At 41.1% G+C, this 20523-nt stretch overlaps 3 protein-coding genes across 3 annotated transcripts; 2 read left to right on the top strand and 1 right to left on the bottom strand.

Moving 5' to 3' along the window:
• Positions 1-1284: 1284 nt before the first annotated feature.
• Positions 1285-2974, top strand: avpi1 (arginine vasopressin induced 1). Its single transcript, XM_042484447.1, has 2 exons — positions 1285-1374; positions 2462-2974. The coding sequence occupies exon 2, from the start codon at positions 2546-2548 to the stop codon at positions 2906-2908; it is 363 nt and encodes a 120-aa protein (XP_042340381.1). The 5' UTR covers positions 1285-1374; positions 2462-2545; the 3' UTR covers positions 2909-2974.
• A 3572-nt stretch (positions 2975-6546) lies between these two features.
• Positions 6547-14156, bottom strand: pi4k2a (phosphatidylinositol 4-kinase type 2 alpha). The gene is made up of 9 exons (XM_042485044.1): positions 13497-14156; positions 10563-10763; positions 10339-10470; positions 9946-10099; positions 8637-8698; positions 8430-8529; positions 8136-8269; positions 7923-7982; positions 6547-7804 (listed from the first exon to the last, which is right to left on the bottom strand). The coding sequence occupies exons 1-9, from the start codon at positions 13833-13835 to the stop codon at positions 7643-7645; spliced, it is 1344 nt and encodes a 447-aa protein (XP_042340978.1). The 5' UTR covers positions 13836-14156; the 3' UTR covers positions 6547-7642.
• Positions 14157-14872: 716 nt separating this feature from the next.
• Positions 14873-18915, top strand: pgam1b (phosphoglycerate mutase 1b). Its single transcript, XM_042485045.1, is given in 5 exon segments — positions 14873-15267; positions 16502-16776; positions 16888-17068; positions 18702-18820; positions 18822-18915. Coding segments are annotated over 5 exon segments (765 nt in total). The 5' UTR covers positions 14873-15128; the 3' UTR covers positions 18873-18915.
• Positions 18916-20523: the final 1608 nt, after the last annotated feature.

The raw sequence follows: 20523 nt of genomic DNA, 5'->3' as shown, positions 1-20523 counted from the left end.
ATGGGTTCAGTGTCGATGTATGAAATTCTGTGGCAGTTTCTTTCGTCAGCATAATAATTATTATTGTTTCTAACAGTTTCTAAATTGACATTTAGATTTTAAAAAATAGGCTATGTATATTCAAGGATAAAATCTGTGGACAAATGTCTGAATTGGGGACATTGGATGTGAATCAGATAAACTTACACAATAATTATTGTTTAACCTTATCATATTGATATTTGGAATTGCTTATTTGACACATTTTTTAAAGAAAGAAGTATTTTATATGATTAATTGTAAAGCTATAATGTTGGTTGTTTTTAAAGCATTATATTTGTGTTTTATATAGGCCTATTCTAAAGCACTGACTGACGATGCATATTAAAATGATAGATTTAGGGATGTTGGCCAGAAAGAGCAGTGAGGCAGTTCTTTCTGCATCACAAAGGTCAAACACTAATTTCCACAGAAACAGGTCACAGCCACAGTGTCATGGACTGTCCTGTGTTTTCAAACCTTTTTCTAAAAAAAAATGATGATATCATATTAATTTTAAAAAGGACACAACAGACCCTGCCTCTACAATTCCATATTTAACTCACATTTTAATTCAGCATTTGCAGTGAGAATGTTTAGAAATACATTCAGCACACAGGCCTCAAAAACTGGGACATGGGTCCTCACTTTATCACAGCTGGTAGGACAATGGCGCCCATTGGTGGTCCATGTTTATAGCCTAAAGAAATATCTATTCTAGACATCATCCACATGTTTAAATTCACAACGCAAGGAAGATATGCCTCTTTATTTAAACAGAGATCTATAAAAGCTGCTAACATGCAATATCAGCAGCTGTGCATCCCGATCGATACTGGTCCTAATGGCTACAGGGCACACTCATCATTAGCTCTGTTATACTTGAACTGTCTCTCCATTAATGTCGCTCCAGGTTTCGAAGGATTAAAGTTACATTAAAAATATTAGGGACATCACTTGGACTTTCCCTGTGTGTGTCCTGTCCCTCAGCTTGACTGAAAGCTTGAAGCCAGTGTTTGACATAACAGGAGCCTGTAGTGTCTCCTTCTGTTTTGGACGTGCTGACTCCCGCTGGTTTGTTGTTCCTCTTTCTTTCCAGATTGGCTCCTGTTGTTTTTAAGGTGAGCTCCTCGGCACTGACGTCAGTGATGGATTACTCTTTGATTACTCCCCTCCGTTCCCCCCGCGGGTCCGCGCGCCACTGACGCACCGGTCGGAAGTGGGTCGGCTCAGCATTAGCGCGCGTGAAGGTTGCAGTCTGGATGCTGTCTGAGTAATTAGACTGTCTGTCTGTCGGTGCAGGTGCATGGTTACACTTTGTCTCATTAAAACGTCATTTAAACTGCAAAGCGGCAGGTAAGCACTCTCATTATACTCTATTGTTTAAAATAAGTTTTCTTTTGGTTCGTTGGGACACGTATTTTTCTTGCTATAGTAGACAGCTGTAACCAACAGCAGCCAGGATACTGTGTGGAAGTAAGTTAATTAACTCTTTGAACCCTGGATCGACCTCAGTTTTCGTGTGCTGCGTTTATACACCTTTCACAAGCAGAGAGAACACTTATGAAAAAAAACTAGAGAAACATTTCCAGTAGTCTACATGTATAATTATTTTAGACTTAATATTTAGAATTGTATTACTTTTTCTCTTTTTTCCCCCAGGTCATTTCTTTTTGTTTTTAATTAATTAATTTATTTATTTATTTTTTGAAAGGGGGTGGGGGTGATTTCTTGTTAAGTTGCTGATTAAATTTTTTCCAAGTTTTTTAAAATTTACTCAGGTTTCAAAGGGTTAATGTTAATGGGAAATGATTTAAAGAAGAGTTGGTGCTATTGGCTATTGCATATTGCATGTCATACAAAATGAAAATACTAACAAAAACATATGAAGCATGGTTGACTTGTAGTTTTTAATACTTGTTTATTCTTACAGCTACTCTGCAACTCGTATGGCAAAAGGTGACTATGCCAGGGCAAAAATCTTGTTTCCATCCCTTTTATGATATAAAATCGAGTTAAAACAAACTGTATCTCCTAAAAGCGAACATGCCATAAATCTACTAGTTTTATCTTCTTAAATGGGAATATTTTCTGGTGTTCTTTATTTGTTATGATATAATTTAAAGTTCTTTGGGTTTTGACTGTTGGTTGGACAGTAAAAGCAATTTAAGTCAACTTGAGATATGTAAAATTGCAAATTGCACATAAAAAAATCTTATTATTAATCTGATAAAACTGTCAGCTAAGTTATCAATTAATAATATGGGCACAAACGACTACACCTGACTAGACTGCTGTCTGAGACTTTATCAGACAGGAAAGGAAACTAGGTGTTTGGGCTGCAGCCATGGAAAAGTGTCTGCTGGCTGAAGCCCTGAGCTTTGCTTGTGGCTGTGATCTCATTAGTTTGACCAATTTGGTGTCTCTCCTTTCTCCCCTTCAGCTTACCTTCCTGTCAGCCACCTTCCCCCTCGATATAGTCCTCCTCTCCTCATATCACCGCCCGAAAGCTCTGCATCCTCGCAACATGGCAGAAACCCCAGAATCCACCTCCTCTGAGGACGGCCTGCATGTGCAGTGGAAACTTTCCAATCAACGAAGTAGGAAGTCTGGATGTTCCAATATTTTTACAGGAGTCCACCTGCACCAGCTGTACAGGCTGTTCAGAACCGCAGGAGAGAGAGATGCTGAACACCGGGCGAAGCTGGTGTGGCGAGGGATGGATGCAGATATGGAAGAGAAGGAGGAGGAAGGGGAGGACAGAGAGGAGGAGGCAGGGCTGGCCCAGGCCCTGGTGGGGCTCCGAGTCCGAGCGAGGAATAAAGCGGGGATCAGAGCAGAGGGACACAGAGACCACAAGTGGCTCCGAGCATCAGGGTATCTCAGGTAAGTGACGGTGCCAAAAGACAGGAGGCCAGCAGAGTGTAAAAAGATGTGAAAATAGATATGTAGATGAGAAGTTAAAAGAAAAAGGAGTGAAACCTTTTCTTAATCTTATTTGCAGAGGATCTGCGAGTAGTTTTTCTTTTGTAATTTATTATAGTCATTTAATGTACATATCAACAATCACTTGAACTTGTAAGACAATGATACTCAGCTTGCAGCCCATTGGCCAAATACGGCCCCTGATAGGGTGCTGGATGGCCCCCCAACCATTTTCTAGTTCACAATTAACATAAAGTGATTCACACTGGGAATTGCTTTTGTATTTTTAGTCTGCATAAATGCCAGAGTGCATAAGTATCAAATCGAGCTTGTTTAGCAAAAAAAGTGCCAGTAGAGGATCCCATGCACCCCCCAACAGAGGTCCTAGCTAAGCCCCTAATCTCATAAAATCCCAGAAACGTACTAAAATCATATAAATGTAAAAAAAAAAAATCCTATTAATGTCCTAAAATCGTAGAAACATGTATGGGGCTGCAGCGACTGGCCCCTGACCTCCTGTCATCAAAGTGGCTCCAAAGCAAAGCAAGTTGAGTATTCCTAAGGGTCCCTTCAAGGTCCCGTCTAACTTGACTTCAGAGTCTTGAGCCTTGAAATGCAGCATGTAAATTGTCATGTGCCTAACAAACTCAGCATGACCTCACAAGACTGTGTCCTCCTCTCTTTGCATACCATCTCTCACACACACACACACACACACACACAAACTGTCACGCTTTGCTTTCGACATTCCTCACTTAGATGAAATTAGATTAGTTGGAGGAGTAATGAACCGCCACTGAATGAGAAAATGGGGTCTACTGAGTCTACGGGGCAGTGTAGTAATAACAAAATGGTGAACCAACTTAACAAAATATTGATCCAACACTTTGGTTCAGTGTGAAATATCTCAACATTTTGCCATGACATTTGTTGCAGACTTTCATGTTCCCCTCAGGAAGAACTTGATTGATCCTTTACTTGATCTTTTCTTCCAAACTTCCATTTGTCAAGTATGTATACAAATACCTGCAAAACTAAAGACATCCCCACCAGCCTCAGTTTTACTTTGGTTATTTCTAATTAGAAACGTTAGCGACCTAAAACTCAAGAAGAAAATTATAAATTGTAAACATTACACCCTCTCAACATCAGCATTTTAACACTGTAAAACTGAGCATGTTAGCATGCTGATGTCAGGCTCAAAGCACTGCTGTGCCTAAGCACGGCCTCGCAGCCACCAGTGTTCATACTATTGTTTCAAAACCACATAACTACTTCTTCTGCATGATGCCGTGACTTCACAGGAGAATTTCTAAAACATGTTAAGGTATCTTAAGTTACACGGAAAGTCATGCTACACACATCTTTATTTCAGTTGCTGAATGGCTGGTCCTCCTCTCCTGAGAAAAGGGTGGTTGTGTTTCATTCAGGTCACATGTTCATTTGAGGATAAAAAAAGTATCATTTACACAACCTGAATCCACGCATTAACAAATCAAAAGCAGCATTATTATGTCCTGTGTGCTCAGTGTAATATGTGGGCTACAGTGGGCCTGTTAGAGTTCAGCAAAATCAGAGCCACATCTGTCTTTCAGGATCGAGGAGCCGTTATCCGTCTACAGTGTTGAAGACGAGGAGGATGACATAGCAGCCAGTTCAGGAGAGCTCCTGCCTGCGACGGAGGAAGACATCCCAGAGAACCCAAACCCCTTTAAACCCTCCTCATGGAGGTTGGGTTTGACAAGACAGGAAGGTGTCAGCCACACAGAACGCTACCTTCACCGCATCCTCCACTAACAACAGACTGAACTTGAACCAACACACAGTAGTGGAAGCTGAAGTCATGAAATACAGGACTGATCCTACATTTAAAGGACATCATGTATTCCTACTGTTAGCACCACCTGCTAACATGTGCTCTACATGTAAGAGTCCAGCTTAAAGAATCAACAGTGAACTTTGGTAAATCTGGGAATAGTTCAACTGTTTTAGGAATTTCAAATATATACCTGCACAGGGGACAGAGAAACAGGCATGACTTATATTTATATTTATATTTAATTATATTTTACCCCATTTTCGTGTCTTTAAGTTGTTTAAAATACAGCCCAATGTAATAGACGATCCCTCCTCCGAATACCTGCTTATTCTCAGAGACGAGAACCTTCATGACACAGAATATCAAGGGTGCCCCCCTTTTTGGGGATAAAGAAAATCGAAGATCCTATTGATAGATGTCAATACAATATGAGGTATGATGGGATTTTAATTTTGACAAATATGTACGATTTTATTTATGGTTAAACAATTGTGCATTTTATATACATGTCTAATAATTTTCTTGCGACCTTGCCTGAACCCAAAAGTACGGAATACCTTTATGAATTAAGGTTGATCTAAGTCTTGTCCCATCATGAGGCTTTCCCCGTCCAAGTGCATCAATGACCGAAAACAGTGGCCAGAAATCCCGACATCTATATGTGTGTAACAGTAGCCAAAACAATGTATATTCAAAAATATGTCAAAATATTCTACTAATTCTAAACCTTCTCCAGGCCTTGAAAACAGTTTTTCTGATTTCATAACTTTTCCAGGAATTTACTGACCATGGGAACCCTGACCAGAGTGTGTAACGCTAGAAATGAAATTTCCCATGTACATAAGTACAATGAATTTTTGAGGGCACACCAGTTAAAACGAGTTGGCAGGGTTGTTGGTACTGTACTTTCCAGATCCTGGTAAACACTACAGCATGTCTTAACACTGCATCTAAAGCACTTAAAGACTGTTTTCATCCAAGGATGTTTGATGGTTTTTATGACTTTCTAAAGGTGCTGTTATATAAATTTCTGAGCATATCTATGATTCAGAGTCTGACTCAGAGGTTGTCTGCACACAGTTCTCAACATGGAGGTGGCTCAGCTGGCAGCAAGCAGCTAAGAGGGATATTTCCATAAACAGTGGTTACTACAGCAACAGTGTTAACAGAAGATAATGGTTATGGGGGGGGGGGGGTATGCCATCAATCACATTCTTTTACAAACTGCAATAACAGGTGGGCGTTTTGTTTCCGACCACTTCGTGATTTTTAGTCCATCAATCACTCTCTTTTTAGCTCTCTTTTTTGGTCTCCACCAGGTCTTGATGAGAATATCTGTATCTTTAGCTGCTAAATGCTTCACTATTATCACCAGCAAGTCGCTAACTGGGTCTGTTTGCTGATGGGTGCTGAGCACGCAGTGTACAGCGATGGTTCAACTGGACCAACAAAGTAACTTTACCATAAAACTAAAAACAATGAGCTGAAAGACGCTGAAATGCTCTGTAGAGCTAGGCTGAACTGGAGGAGATAATTCTCTGTCATCACCACAAGTGACTCCTTTCACATGACGTCATTTGATCCACTGTTGATATAAAACTGCTGATTATAGCAGCTTAAACGACATAAGTTGATAGACTGTTAGCATATTATTGTTAGACTGTAACATTTCTAAAATGACCTGCAGCTGTAAGTATACCCAGTGTACATCAGCAAGACGGTCTGGCTGAAAGTTTCATATTTGTGTTGTGTGACTTTTCTCATTTTCAAAAATGCACGTCATCTGTATTAATGTAATATGTTTTAATTATAATCTATCATTAAATATTACATACAAATTATACAGTGCATTGTCACAACAATACATTTCATGTCAGTTCAGTACAGCAGGGAGTTACTTTGTTGTTTTACTTTAGGTCCACCCCAAGAGTCAGAAAGTGAACAGAGATCAACATGGCCGAGACACGAACAGAAGCCTGTGGGAACTCACCAGCCCCTCTCTGCCTGCTTGCAGACAGGATCAGTTTGTCTTCTTCGCCGATGATTTAACTCATCAGTGCAAGAAGAAGCCAGTCATACTTTTCTCAGCTTATCATATAACAAAAGTGCCTCTGCTTCCCAACATCACACCAGATGACTTGCAGATCCTAATCTAAACGGTTAGGAGGAGCATTGAGTAACTGTGAAAACAATTCAAATGGCTTGTGTTTACTGTTTAAAGACATACACACCACTGACAGCCCAGTTCCTAAATCTTCAAAACTTAACCACAATGAACACTTCTCTTATTTGTTAAAAAAAATATATATGTTGATCTTCACCAGTGGCACCACTGCTTTCACCAGCCCAAGGCTCTTAACTGTGTGGGAGGGAATATGCAGGTGAATATTAAAAGGCAGACGTAAAACAAGAAAAAACATGGAATGCAACCCCTCCCATCCAAAAAACAAAGTATGAGAGGCTTATGACTGGCGTGCATGTGTGTGGGCAACACATTACGTGCACCCTGGAGTCCAAAAGAAAAGTCTGACACCTCACTGAAAATCTTTCTTGCAGGAAGGTACAGAATCTTCATCACTCTGAGCGTTATTTCTTCACTGACATTCAAGCAAGGCACAGAGGCAAACAGGAAAGATATGTTGTGAAATTCTTCCTCTTTTGCCCTCATCTCTTTATCCACTCACTCACTCTGTAACCAAAATATCCAGAAGGAGAGGTGAGGAGAGGAGAGGAGAGGAGGGGAGGATGATGATTACTTCTGGGACAAAAACCTGCGCTCTCAGATTCTGCCCTTTCCTCCATCTGCTTATCCACACTCCATGCTCCTTTCCTCACTCCAGCTTCCTGCTGTTCCTCCACTTTCTCTTTGTTGATTTGTTCCTACCACCAGGTGAAGAACGGTCTTCTGCTCTGGAAACTCTGTGTGTAGGACTCACTGTTGGCTCTCTGAGGTGCTCTGGCTGTTTCAACAATTACTGGGGGCATCTGGACCAACTGCAGAGGTGTTTTACCGTCCTTCAGGGCTTGGCACAGGTTCAGGATCTTGGAATTAAAAAAAAAAAACAGTACATTAAAATAAAAACACTGTGCTTTAAAGCAATACGATTTGTCCAAGGAGCTGCATGACAAACTGCCGAAAAACGAGAGGAGAAAAACTCACCTGCCCCCTCATTACGGCTACTTGTTTGTGAAACTGTCCTCTATCGAAACCGGGGTCTTTCTATGAGACACAGTAGAGGATACACATATGTTATACGTGTTTACAGCCACAGAACTGAGTCATCCACCACCTTGAATTTTCGAACATTTCAGTTTCCTCACTCTTGTACTCCACAATTTTTTTTCTGAGTACTTAGTCTGAGTCTCTCCATACCTTGAATAATTCATACAAATCCTCCTCCAGGTCTTTGATGAAATTTGGGTCAGAGAGTTTGGGCAGGACCAGCTCTCTGATTTCCTGGGAGAAAGGAATTTTGGCCTGGGTAAGCCACGCCCAGTAGAACGGGTCTGGTGATTGGAAAAGGAAACGGTGTCTTAATGATTATTGATATGACTTGTGAAGAGCTGGACAGTTAATGATACATAGCTGATCTACTGTATCTTTGTATATACAAGATGCTATAGCAGCTTTCACTGGGCTGAAAACGATGTCAGTGTAGGTGCTTACAGGCTCTCCAGGAATCAGGGTGTTTGAGGGGGAAGGCTAGGCCGTTGTCTATAGCTGCCAGCTTGATGATGGGGTCTTTTACTACCACCCAGTCTGTGTCCTACAGAGATAAACATATAGATTATAAAATAAAAATAACCACACACCTATGTCATTCAGCAATTTATCAGATGACCATCAAGACTGACTGTGTCTGTGTGTTCTCACCCTATTCCCAACAGGGTCCATGGGACAGTCATACTTCAGCAACCAGTTGTCATTCCCCCTGTCTAGGATACAGAAAGGAGACACAAATTGATGGATGAATTCAAGACTGTAACTGAGTGTATAACATCTGAATAACAATTTAACCAAGTTAAGGGAACTCTGCGCAATATCCAGAACGTATCGATAGCCCCCTTCACAGCGCCTGTTTAAAGCAAGAATATCGTGCCATTATGCTGCCTCACTGTTTTGTATGAAAGGTACGACTGCGGAAAGGAGGGACAGAGTTGTCTCACCTTTTAGCTGGTAACAGAGGTAGTAACAGTGCCGAATCGAGGTGTATGTAAAAGGTAATGCTGGCAGGACAGGATTGTGGGTGGGATAGGTGAGACATTTTAATGGTGTGTTATGCATATGACCAACTACAGAAGATTTAAAAAGCAGCAAGCAGTAGTTAGCAGCTAAATCAAAGAAGAGGAACAGCAGCCGTAAATGTCCGCAAATTGGGAAAATAATGAGGTTTCCGAAACTCTTCACCCACTGAGCAGAAGACGAGATCAGCTGCCATATTAAAGGAAGGGTAAATGATTGTTACAGTCATGTTTTACCATTGTTATTATTAAAGCACTGCCGTATGCTATAAGTCACAGGAAGGCCAATGCTGTTGTGTTTAACATCACGCCCATCACACGTTTTGCTTCCAGATGCCAACATGCTATCTAAAATCACATACAGGAGTGGCATGATGCTGCTGTCATTTGGTTCTGTGTTAAAATGCAAAGGTGGTGTTAAGAAGGGGTTTTGTAAGAGGGCTTATGTTTCGGGGGTTGTTTGCTCATGGCTCTTAACATGGAAGTAGCAGAGCTGGCGGCTAGCAACTAACAATGCTAATAAAGGCAACAGTGCTGACAGAGTTAACAGTATTAACTGAGAGGTAACCAAAGAGTGGGTGCAATGTTTTTGGGCCACTGCTATCCTGTTATCAGCTGAAACTACCATAGGAGAGCTGCGTAGAGTGGCAGCCATGAGCTAGCCTGTGGGACACAAACACAGAGGCTCACGCACTAACAGCCATGGCCGGCCACACCATCTAGCTCAATAAAGATGGGAGAAGCTCTGATTACAACACACACACAGATGAGGTGACTTCATTCTCTGCTCAGGACATCATTACTCCACAATATCCATAGCAAGCAAATACTGGTTTGCTGCTGTATTAATGCCCCAAATGTTACATAGAGCTCCTTTAACATTGCTGAGTATGTTGCCAATACTGATGACCCCGTCCTGACAGTGCAGGGTGCCTACGTGCCTGTGTTCCTGATGATGTAATCGAGGACTACGAGCCGCTCAAACTGCAGCTGTAGCTGACGATTGGTGTTTTCGGGTAGAGGCTCTGCTTCAAACCTCCGCAGCCAGAAATCTGCGTCCTTGTAACCGTCAACAAAGAGCTGGAAGGAGCCAACCTGGTGGAGCAGCAACAGATGGAGGGCTTTGTGTCAGAAACAGCACATGCATTCTCTGGATACTTGAGGGCTTTTTTTTTAACATAGTAATGTCATTACCCTTAATGTGCTGAACTGAGTTAAAGAAAAAATCCCCCCTCAAACCCTTGACACAAAATGACTTTGTCTCTTTGTTGCTTAGCAGTGTGTTTTTTTGACTGAGAGCTCCAGATCACAAGATGAATTTGATTGATAATTACCTTGGGTGGCAGTCCAATCCTGTGGAAACGCTGGCCCACTTTAGGCACCTTTTCCAGGGCTAACCTCTTTCCTCGAGACTTCACCCTGTCTATGGCACTGTAGTTGAAGGTTTCACTGGCCAGGTAAACCACCTAGAGAGGGAAAGATTGATTAAGTGAGGGATTATTTGCCAAAATGGTTTGTTGCAGTTGTAATATGGCGGCAGCACTGTGTGTGTCTTTACTTTGGTCCTGGGAACGATGTTGAGCTCCAGTTTCTGATCGACGAGGCTGGCTCCGGCCTCTGAGAGGTAACCCTGGTTCAGGACCAAGCAGTCGCGGCCAAAACAGCAGGGACAACACAGTTTCTGGAGCCACTTGGTCCACTTGGGGTTCAGCTGTCCATAAGGCTCTTCATTCTTCGGTTTGAACACTCCAATGATTTTCTGTGCAGAGAGGGAGAATGGGGAAAAATGAGTTGGAAAATCAGAAAAGAGAGAGCGACAGGGAGGTTCAGAATCCAAAGGGAGTTTGGAAAGGAAAATTTAACGACAAAAAAAGGAAGGTTTTGTTCTGTGTGAGACAATTAAATATCTAAATTTAAGTACAATTTCTTCCCTTGCAAACTTGAAAAAATGACTGAACCATACTGAGCACACAGCGGGACAGTCGAGAGGCAGACAATGCTTTAAAATGACACTGTCATGCACTGAAGTTGCCCACAACCACAGTGCTCTGCTAAAACTGACACTACAAACTCTCTGGTTTCTGGTGTTTCTAGTGTGATGAGTGTTTGATAACCAAAAGACAGATTTTGGGTGTGGTGTCACTTTAAAGTTGTATATAGAAATCACATGTTGCATTACGCTAGCATGACACACACACACACACACACACACATATACCGATTACATGGAACTTGGTCATCGAAGAGAATTATATCCTCACAGAGAGCTAGCACATGACCACTAAGCACACTGGTGACTAACTAAAGAAACTGGAGCGGTGGGGGACAAGGGAAGCCGGTCACTGGATAAAAAGCTCACAGTCTTGAATACTTTTTTCTGTTTTGTAAGCCTTTGGGTGAGTGTAGAAAGTGGCACATACTAGGACTATCTTGTCTTGAATAAACTTTGAATACAACAAGTGAAATTTGAGAATATCCAGCAACAAAGGTTAAAGACACACTTCCTTTGTTGATCATGGGCTAAACTCAACACACACTGTAGATGGGGACATGGTGGGAGGACAGCACCTATCAGTTGCTCAAGACTTTTACTCGTAGGCCCTAGCAGTGCTGATCAAAGTTTACCGTCATTAACCTGGCATGACTAAAGTCAGGAGGGTGACTAAGGGAAAGAAATGCTCTATAACTGTCCATGTGTTGACTCCCTGATTTGTCTTGAATGTGTAGCTCTTTGTAAAAGCCCTTGCAAAAATAAAGTGATTACAAGTGTACATCAAATCAAACGTGTGCTCAGCGTTTTCTGTTTGATTAGATACTTCAGACTTTGCTCTTTGCTCAGACTTGTAATGCAAGAAAAAAGTAAGCGGCTACCTGAATTAATAGGTTACACGCTTCTTACCTGTCAATGTGTGTTATTGTTGTCGTCATAGTTACAGCTGGACCTTTACTCACACGCTACCTAAACATCTGCCAGCACAGCCGTAATCACAATGATGATACAGTAATTTTAGCGAGGGAAAAGCAACTGGATCAATAATATAAAATACATTAAAATGTGAGTGAAAATGTTGATTGTGTTTCCAATAATAATGTAATGTATACATGTCATGTATTATCTATATCTTAGTATTTTTGCTGTGAGCCAGCAAATGTTACTAGCTGTCAATATAGCTTTCATTAAAGTCATTCTGTCAAACAATCAGGACAGGAACACGCTGTCAGCAGTCATCAGTGTTGAGTCACAGAGTCATGTGGGGGCTCCTTGTATCACCAGGAAAGCTTACGCCTCCTAAACTCTGGAAGGTGTTACAACATTGGTTGAGGTGTTACATTTTAATGGACAAAATTTCAAAACTTTTCCATGACTTTTCAAGGACCCATGATAATTTTTTTTCTTACCCTACTTGCCCAGTGTTTTTCACACATATCAAATTCAAAGAATTATTACTTTTTAAGCATTTCAGGTAATTTCCATGTTTGTTGCTGGGTTTTTTTCAAGTTCCTTTTTTAGCTTATTTTTTGATCATTTTCGTATACTTTTTACTCTTTTTTTTTTTTTTTTAAGAAAATGGGTAACTTCTTCTAATAAGTACCTGATTTCCAGTTTTTTAATGCCTGTGAGAACCCTGTTTTTTGTTTGCTTTTAAAGTTATTTATCCGCCTCTTTGTTAAGATGCAAACAAAGAGTACAGAAAACATGTACAATGCATTAAAACACCAAACAAATTCAGAAGAAAATGGCTAAAGTCAATATTTAGTGTGAAACATGGAATCGTACATTCATAACAAAAGGTAGCTCAAACAATCAATATTGAGCTTTGGACATGACTTGAATGCAACCTGGTGTAAATACACCAGAAGATTAGCATTGTAAATCTCATATTGTCCGCCCAAGAGAGTTTCAAGACATGCTGAGTGGAAAGTGAGGTCACGCTAAGTACCTGCAACTTTAGCCTGCTAAAGTTGTTTTAGTAATTTTTAATACTGTACATATACAGTATACTGTATATACTGTATATATACTGTACATATTTACTGTTTGTTCTGGTTGTATTTCAGCAAAGAGAATTAGGGGAAATAAATCTGTATGATCATTATAACCTTTCAACAATAACAAAGTTTATGGTGGCCTTTGACTTAAGGCAACTCAGACAGTGTTGCTGCTGTGTGTTAACTGTCAGATAGGACAAAAAATATTTTTCCACCTATGTATAGAAAAAAAATGTATTCTGTTCTTATTTTTTCTATAGGTTGTTTGTTAAGTACTTTAACCTGCAGGTTCTCGGGTGTTGTCATGCCTTACAGCCTATTTGCCAAGTCATCACGGGCTAGTTATAAGAGGCCTTTCCTCTTAGTGACCAGCACTTTATTCAAAACAGTCTCGCACACATTGCATCACACACACTTTACACAACACAGAGACAGCTGCAGGGACCCTTAGCACACAAACTGTGGTAATCTGTACATGTTAGTCAGCAGCTTCTCCTCTTACCCCCTGCGAGTCTTTGACAAAATAGCTTCCACTGGATCCCTGGTAGATCCTCTCCGGGTAGATCCCCTCCTCTATGGCTCGCTCGGCCTTTCGGATGATCTCCCTGAACTCGGGATCCTCCGGGAACTCGTTTCTGTGCGGCTCCCGCGGCGAGTTCCCTCGGTCCCGGTCCAGGAGCGGCTGTCTCTCCCGGCTGCGCCCCGGACTGCCTGCCGGGATGCGCACCACCGAGCCCGGGGTGCCTCCAAACGCGCCCCGGGGGCTGGTGGGCTCTGTGGGACAGTAGCTGAAGTCACCGGAGTCCCGGAGCGGAGAGACGAGCGGACTCGTCTCGTCCATGATGCAGGAGGAGGACGAGGAGTGGTTTTAACTCCTTGAGAGAGAGAAGAAACAGAAAAGAGGACGAAGTAGAAGAGGGGGAGAAAGTGGGACGGTTGTTTTGTTGGCTAGCACTGACGCTGCTAACAAGGAAAAAAGAAAAAGTCAGGTGACTGTCAGCTTCCGGAAAGAGGCGGGACTTGATGAGTATTTTGATTTTTAACCAATCAGAGTTCAAATGCTCCTGTCAATAAATGAATCTCTAGCGCTGATTGGACACAATTGCTCCGCCTGCGGAAGACACGTGAGTGCACAGTTAATCAATTGACTTCATATAAATAAAGCATTTAGTGGAAAAATTATGCGCTCGACAAAAATCTGTTGGTTTCGATGAAATGTTAACAGCCAAATCCAACTCTCGAGTGCGTTTACATCCAACATTAAAAATCATGTAATCAATAAATATTAAGATTAACACCTGTAAAAGTGATTTTTTTTGTCAACGCCATTAAGTGGAACGATATGCGGAATATTGCATGTGACCTCTGTTTTACATATGTATTTAATAATTTAAAAAACAACTATATATCTGCCTGCCAGTGAGCAGTAGACGCTGATCTGACACAGTATTTCAGGGCTTATATAAAGTTTTTGTTTCTATTTATAATAATCCCCAGCGCTACTTCATTGTAAAACTGATCCAGGTCCAACGTCAATCCTACAGTCCTAGTGTCTATATAGCCACATAAGCTACCGGTATGTGAGAGAGACAGAGCTATAACTTTACGACCACAAAGCATCACTCATTGACAAAGTGTTGACTTTAAGAGATAAGGAGCAAAATGAAGACGTCTCAGATGGTAAATTGTTATTTTGCTAGTGTGTGACATTTATCACGTGACTTATTGTTGCATTTTGTTTGTGTTTCCCCATATGATGCTCAAATGCTCGGCCTACAGGATGGGCGTGTGGACCCTGGATGTATGGTGTGGACGTGCTGCTGCGCGCATCCTCCTGCCCTCCTCCTCCTCCTGCGGCGCACAGACTTGCTCAGCTCGCCCTCTGATTGGTGGAAACCAGCAGGAAAAGAGCTCGTGTCGAGCGTGAGATCTGTCAAGTTCGAACAAGCCGGACAACTCACCTACAGCAAACTATCCCTGCAGACCTCCAAACATACTGCGGCGGCTTCTCTGTGGCCGTCTTTGGGGTTGCGGCGTAAGCAGGACAAATCCGCGGACGTTGCTGCCGCGATTCAAGAGGAGTCACCTACCCCACATTTCCCGGAAATACAGCGTAGAGGGCATCGGTGTGAGGATGGCTGCCTACAAGCTTGTCCTGATCCGCCATGGGGAGAGCTGCTGGAACCAGGAGAACCGCTTCTGCGGCTGGTTCGATGCGGACCTGAGTGAAACCGGGGAGCAGGAGGCAAAGAGGGGAGGACAGGCCCTGAAAGGTACCAGATAATGTCACAGGGCCTAATCGGGCTTTCTCTCTGTCATTTGATTAATCCTTTTCAAGCCTGTGCTTATGCAACTCTGCCGGAAACAGGTAGTCGACCCGCTGCGACACAAGACGAGCCAGGCTGAGCCAGCAGCAGGGGACACGAGAGTACAGACCAAATCTTTATGTTTATTGGGATTTATGGTTGCTGTTAGTCTTTGAAGTGACAAACTAGGGGGCCACGTGATTCTTGGATGATTAAGATGCTGCTAAGGCTTTGATCAGACATTTGTCGCAGATGCCCTGTGCTGGACCCCTTATTCCTTGAGCCCCTGCTGGTCCCACACATCAGTCAGGACAGCGTGGTGGCCCCTGGTGTTAGCCTATATGATCCTTGTTTATGGTTCTCCTTACCTCAGCTCTATCCAGTAAAGATAAATATAGAGAACTACACTTACTTACACTACATGTGATAAATGTAAGCTCAAAAGTCCAGTGTATATAGGATTTAGGAGCATTTACCTGCAGAAATGGTAAATAATAGTAACAACTATGTTTTCATTTGTCTAAATCAACTTAATATAAGAACAAAAAGTGCACAAGCCCACCAATTCAGCCATAACTTCACTGTCAGCAGACCAACTCGAAATGTGACATCTCATGGCATCATAATAAAATTGAGATTTATTTATAATAATAAAAATAATAACAATAATAATAATAATAATAATAATAGCTTGGGTTTATATAACGCATTTCATGGGACCCAAAGTTGCTTTACATGAACACTACATAAGGAATAATAGAGAACAAGGTCAGACTGCTGAGCAAAGATTGTCCCATTTTATCAGTATAAATTACTGCTGGTTGCTCGGTAAAATGTTGTCTATTATGGAGAGGAAACAGGACAGACTAGGACAGTTTAATTTTGAGATATTACTTCCTATGTGGTGCACAGTCCTTTTGTTTTTCTGTGGCCCAAAAATCCTCTGCAGGCACACCTTGCCGAGCCCACAGTCTGCCACTGTAGCACTGCCAGTGACTAAGCAAAATGCTGTGAGGAAAGCAACAAAGAATCCACACACCTGTTACTGGGTTAAGTGGAATGTAGATGGAAACATACTTTTTTCCCCCTCTTTAACTAAAAAATGCTGCCCTGCTCTTTATTATTAGTGAAACTTCTCACTTTGTCTCAGATGCAAATGAATATTCACATTAACTATCATTTCATGTCTGATTCACCTCAGATGCTGGCTATGAATTCGACATTTGCTACACCTCTGTCCTCAAGAGGGCCATCCGCACCCTGTGGTTTGTTCTGGACAGCATCGACCAGATGTGGCTGCCCGTCCATCGAACCTGGCGCCTCAATGAGCGCCACTACGGTGGCCTGACTGGGCTGAACAAGGCTGAAACTGCAGCCAAACACGGAGAGGCTCAAGTTAAGATCTGGAGGCGGTCCTTCGACGTTCCTCCCCCACCCATGGATGAGGGGCATGACTTCTATCAGACCATAAGCAAGGTGTGACACCTGAGGAAAACATCCCGTTTTACAACTGCAGACACCTTAATCACATCAGTGTGAAGCCACACGGCTGAAAAGTGATAACATTAACTTCCTCTTTTGTTTCAGGACCGGCGTTACGCCGATCTGACGGAGGACCAGCTTCCCAGCTGTGAGAGCCTCAAGGACACCATCGCCAGGGCTCTGCCCTTCTGGGACGAAGTGATCGTACCACAGATCAAAGAGGGAAAGAGGGTTTTGATTGCTGCCCATGGCAACAGTCTCCGAGGCATCGTCAAGCATCTTGAGGGTAAGAGATGGAGCTGAGAGCTTTTAAGGCACTGCCCTGGGCCAAAAGTGTTTATCCCCTGTAAAACTCAGGAAAGTTTGTATTTATTGATAACCTTAATGTTAGTCAGCACTGAATAAAGGGGTTCTCAGATAATAAAACAGTAGCAAAAGAGTTATTTTACAAAATCACTGATTACAGATTCCAAATCTATTGAATTATTTTTACAGGTGGGCTGTAAGTGTTTTCTTTTCAGTGACTGAATTTTTCTTATTGCTGTCTGTGGGTCTGATAGTTGATTTATCTGCATCTCGAGTTGTTATTTACACAGCACTACATTGGCCCTTCGACTTTTTTTTGAATGAAAAAGAATTACTTTTATCAAAATTTCGAATTTTAGTCATGCCTCAAGTGACAGTTTTATGCCCATTTAACACTCAAACAGTTGTTCACGTACTATCATGGGAAAACAAATTGGCATTTAATTTCCTTTTTGTCCCAGGAACACTGTCAGCCCAATAAAGCCCTTCCTGTTTCTGTCTCATTAGGCATGGTCAAAAAAAAAGAAATACTTCACCTCCCAAATCTGCCTAAAACTCTCCTAAGACAACTTGTGAAGTCAAGTCCAAGTCTCATTTATTCAGTCATATGCTCCGTACTTCCCAAACAGAGAGCCCTCACACAGGTCGAGTAATTGATATACACATGTTTATTTGTGTGGTGAAGAATTCATTTAACCTTCTGTCCAGCAAAATTAGGAGTAATGGACAAAGAATAAGTGTAAAAGTATTTTTTATGGTTCTATAATGCATATCCTTACACCCTTATTAAATGTTATCCATGCAATCCTCTCTGTATTAAGGTATTCAGAAAATACTTAACCACTTCAAATGAAACTGGCCTGTCTCAGTCTAAACAGATGTATGGCAGGCATATCCATCAGGGTTCCCATGGTCATGGAAAACCTGGAAAAGTCAGGGAATTTCACAATCACATTTTTATGCCTAGAAAAGCCAGGGAAATAGTGAAAATCATCGGAAGTTTTGGCAAAATCATGTTGTGTGTAATAGATTAAATTTCATTAATCATTAATATAGTGTAACAGTGAATGTATTTTCTGTTGCTGACAACGCTTTAGTATGTTCATGTTTTGTGAATATGCCAATGTTTTCTGAAAAAAAAGTCACAATTTATTTTCTCCTTTTTATTTTTGATATTAAAAAGTCAGCCAGCAGAAAGTTTAAAAAGGTTTGGCAATATTTTTTCTGTTTTTAATTTCCAGCCATTTTTATAGAAACTTAAAATTTTGGGGTGGTTTTTTTTTTCTTCAAATTTTTTAAAGGCATGTTTTCTTTAAAAACCACCAGTCGCCATCATGTGGGCCAGTGAAATTAGGTCTGGAAAGAGTTTGAATCTCATGTTAAATTTTTTAAAAAAATAAATAAATTATATATGTTATATATATATATATATATATATGTGTATATATATATATATATATATTTATATATATATATATATATATATATTATTATATATTTTATGAGGTCTGAGGTCTTTGAAATGTCATGGAAATGTCCATGAAAATGTGTGGGAACCGTGATCCCTGCAGCATTTGGACTATAAGCTCTACATGTGTGTTACTTTTTCCCAGGTATGTCAGAGGAGGCCATCATGGAGCTGAACCTGCCGACAGGTATCCCCATTGTGTACGAGCTGGACGAGAGCCTGAAGCCTGTAGGACCCATGCAGTTCCTGGGAGACGAGGAGACCTGTCAAGAAGGCCATGGCAGCTGTGGCTGCTCAGGGCAAAGCCAAGAAATAGACCCCCCCCCCCTCACGCTGGATGAGCTAGAGTACACAACAATCATGTGCTGTTCAGTTATCAAGTTATTACAAGGTCATTTACTGTTACTGTCGTCACAGACTTGCGCACACACAGACACACAATGTGCACTTTATTTTGATATCATAAAATTGATTTGATTGGTCTTTATTTTGTGACAAACATACACACCATTATGACCCAATAGATATCAGCTGTAATATGGATAATAAGTACTAACCAAAATACAAAATTTGGGACCAGCGAATAGGACCTAACATAAACTAACCGTGCAGAGTTATCCCATGTATTCCTCCATGTTTTCTATCCATGTAGGTGAGGCTAAGTGGGAGGACCCTAACCCCTGCATATAGAGAAACACTGGCTGTTATTAGAAGGGCAAGTTGATACGCTCTGCACTGCTGATTTTTTGTTTGCTGTGGCATTGTGAGGAACAGAATAAATGTTGTGAGCCATTTTGTGATGAAATCTTTTTTCACTGACTGATGTTATTTTCCAGCATGAATATCTAATCTGTCTTCATGAGCAAGATAGTTACGGAGAAGTTGATCAGGTGTAGTTTCTCGTGATAAATAGTTGTAAAGATCTTAGTTTTGGGTTGTTTTTTTTTAGAAATGTGGAAGAGAGAGGGGGAATGACACACAGCAAAGTGCTATAGGCTGGAGTTGAACTCGGGCTGCTGCTAAGGCCTCATTGCATGTGGCGCATGCTCTACCAGGAGAGCTAGAGGTCACCCAAAAAATGTTAGTTTTGAAGGGAGAGTATGCTGCATACATAACAAATGGCATGTATTATCAGTATTATACTGATACTACAAGGATACTACAAAACTAGAAAGTTTTGGGCATCAAACATCTTATTTCCTGCATTCTGGTGAATTTGTATTCACCATTGCGTGCCTCCTCTGCACCAATTTATAATGAGAATGTCTTTTTTTGTCAACATTTAAGTACTCCGCCACTTTCATGTTTTAATTTGGGGTCCCAGTTTCAGGAGGAGAGGTGCCCCTGTAATCCTCAATAAAATCTCTACCTATGTTGCTGTCAACATTTGCTAAATACAACCGCTGTTATGGACTAAGTAGCCTAACCAGGAATATTCAGTTGTAGCTGCTCTTTACCATTATATTCTCCCCTAAAATAAGTAGTTTTATTCCCCCTCACACATCAGTACATTTCCAGATACACTTACAGCTACATGTGAAAACAAAACAAACAAAAAAAAAGATACAGACATCAAATGTAAAATAACATCACCAGCTAATCAAATCAGAAAATTAGATGGAAATTACATGGCAAAGCATACTAACAAAAACAATATCTGAGTAGATAAAGAAACACATGAGGTGAACACAGGTCAGTTTTGTGATTTGTGGCTATTTTGCTTCCATAAAATTCTTCTTTAAAACTGGTGGAAAGAAAACTTCCAAACTAGATAATGGCTGATTTGTACATTTAAAATAACCTCAGATGATACCTCAGTGATATGAAAAATAATTGTCTTATTAGAAGTAATCAACTGGCAAAGTTTCATATTGATATTTGTATGTTAAACATGTTATGCTATTTGCCTGTAGTGTCTCCCATTAAATAACCTAGTATGAACTGACAAATTCAATATTAAAACACAA

Source organism: Plectropomus leopardus, chromosome 4 (genome assembly GCF_008729295.1).
Source record: "Plectropomus leopardus isolate mb chromosome 4, YSFRI_Pleo_2.0, whole genome shotgun sequence".
Lineage (NCBI taxonomy): Eukaryota > Metazoa > Chordata > Actinopteri > Perciformes > Serranidae > Plectropomus > Plectropomus leopardus.
The sequence above is the reverse complement of the archived record's forward strand: the minus strand, read 5'-3'. Positions and strand labels throughout refer to the sequence as shown.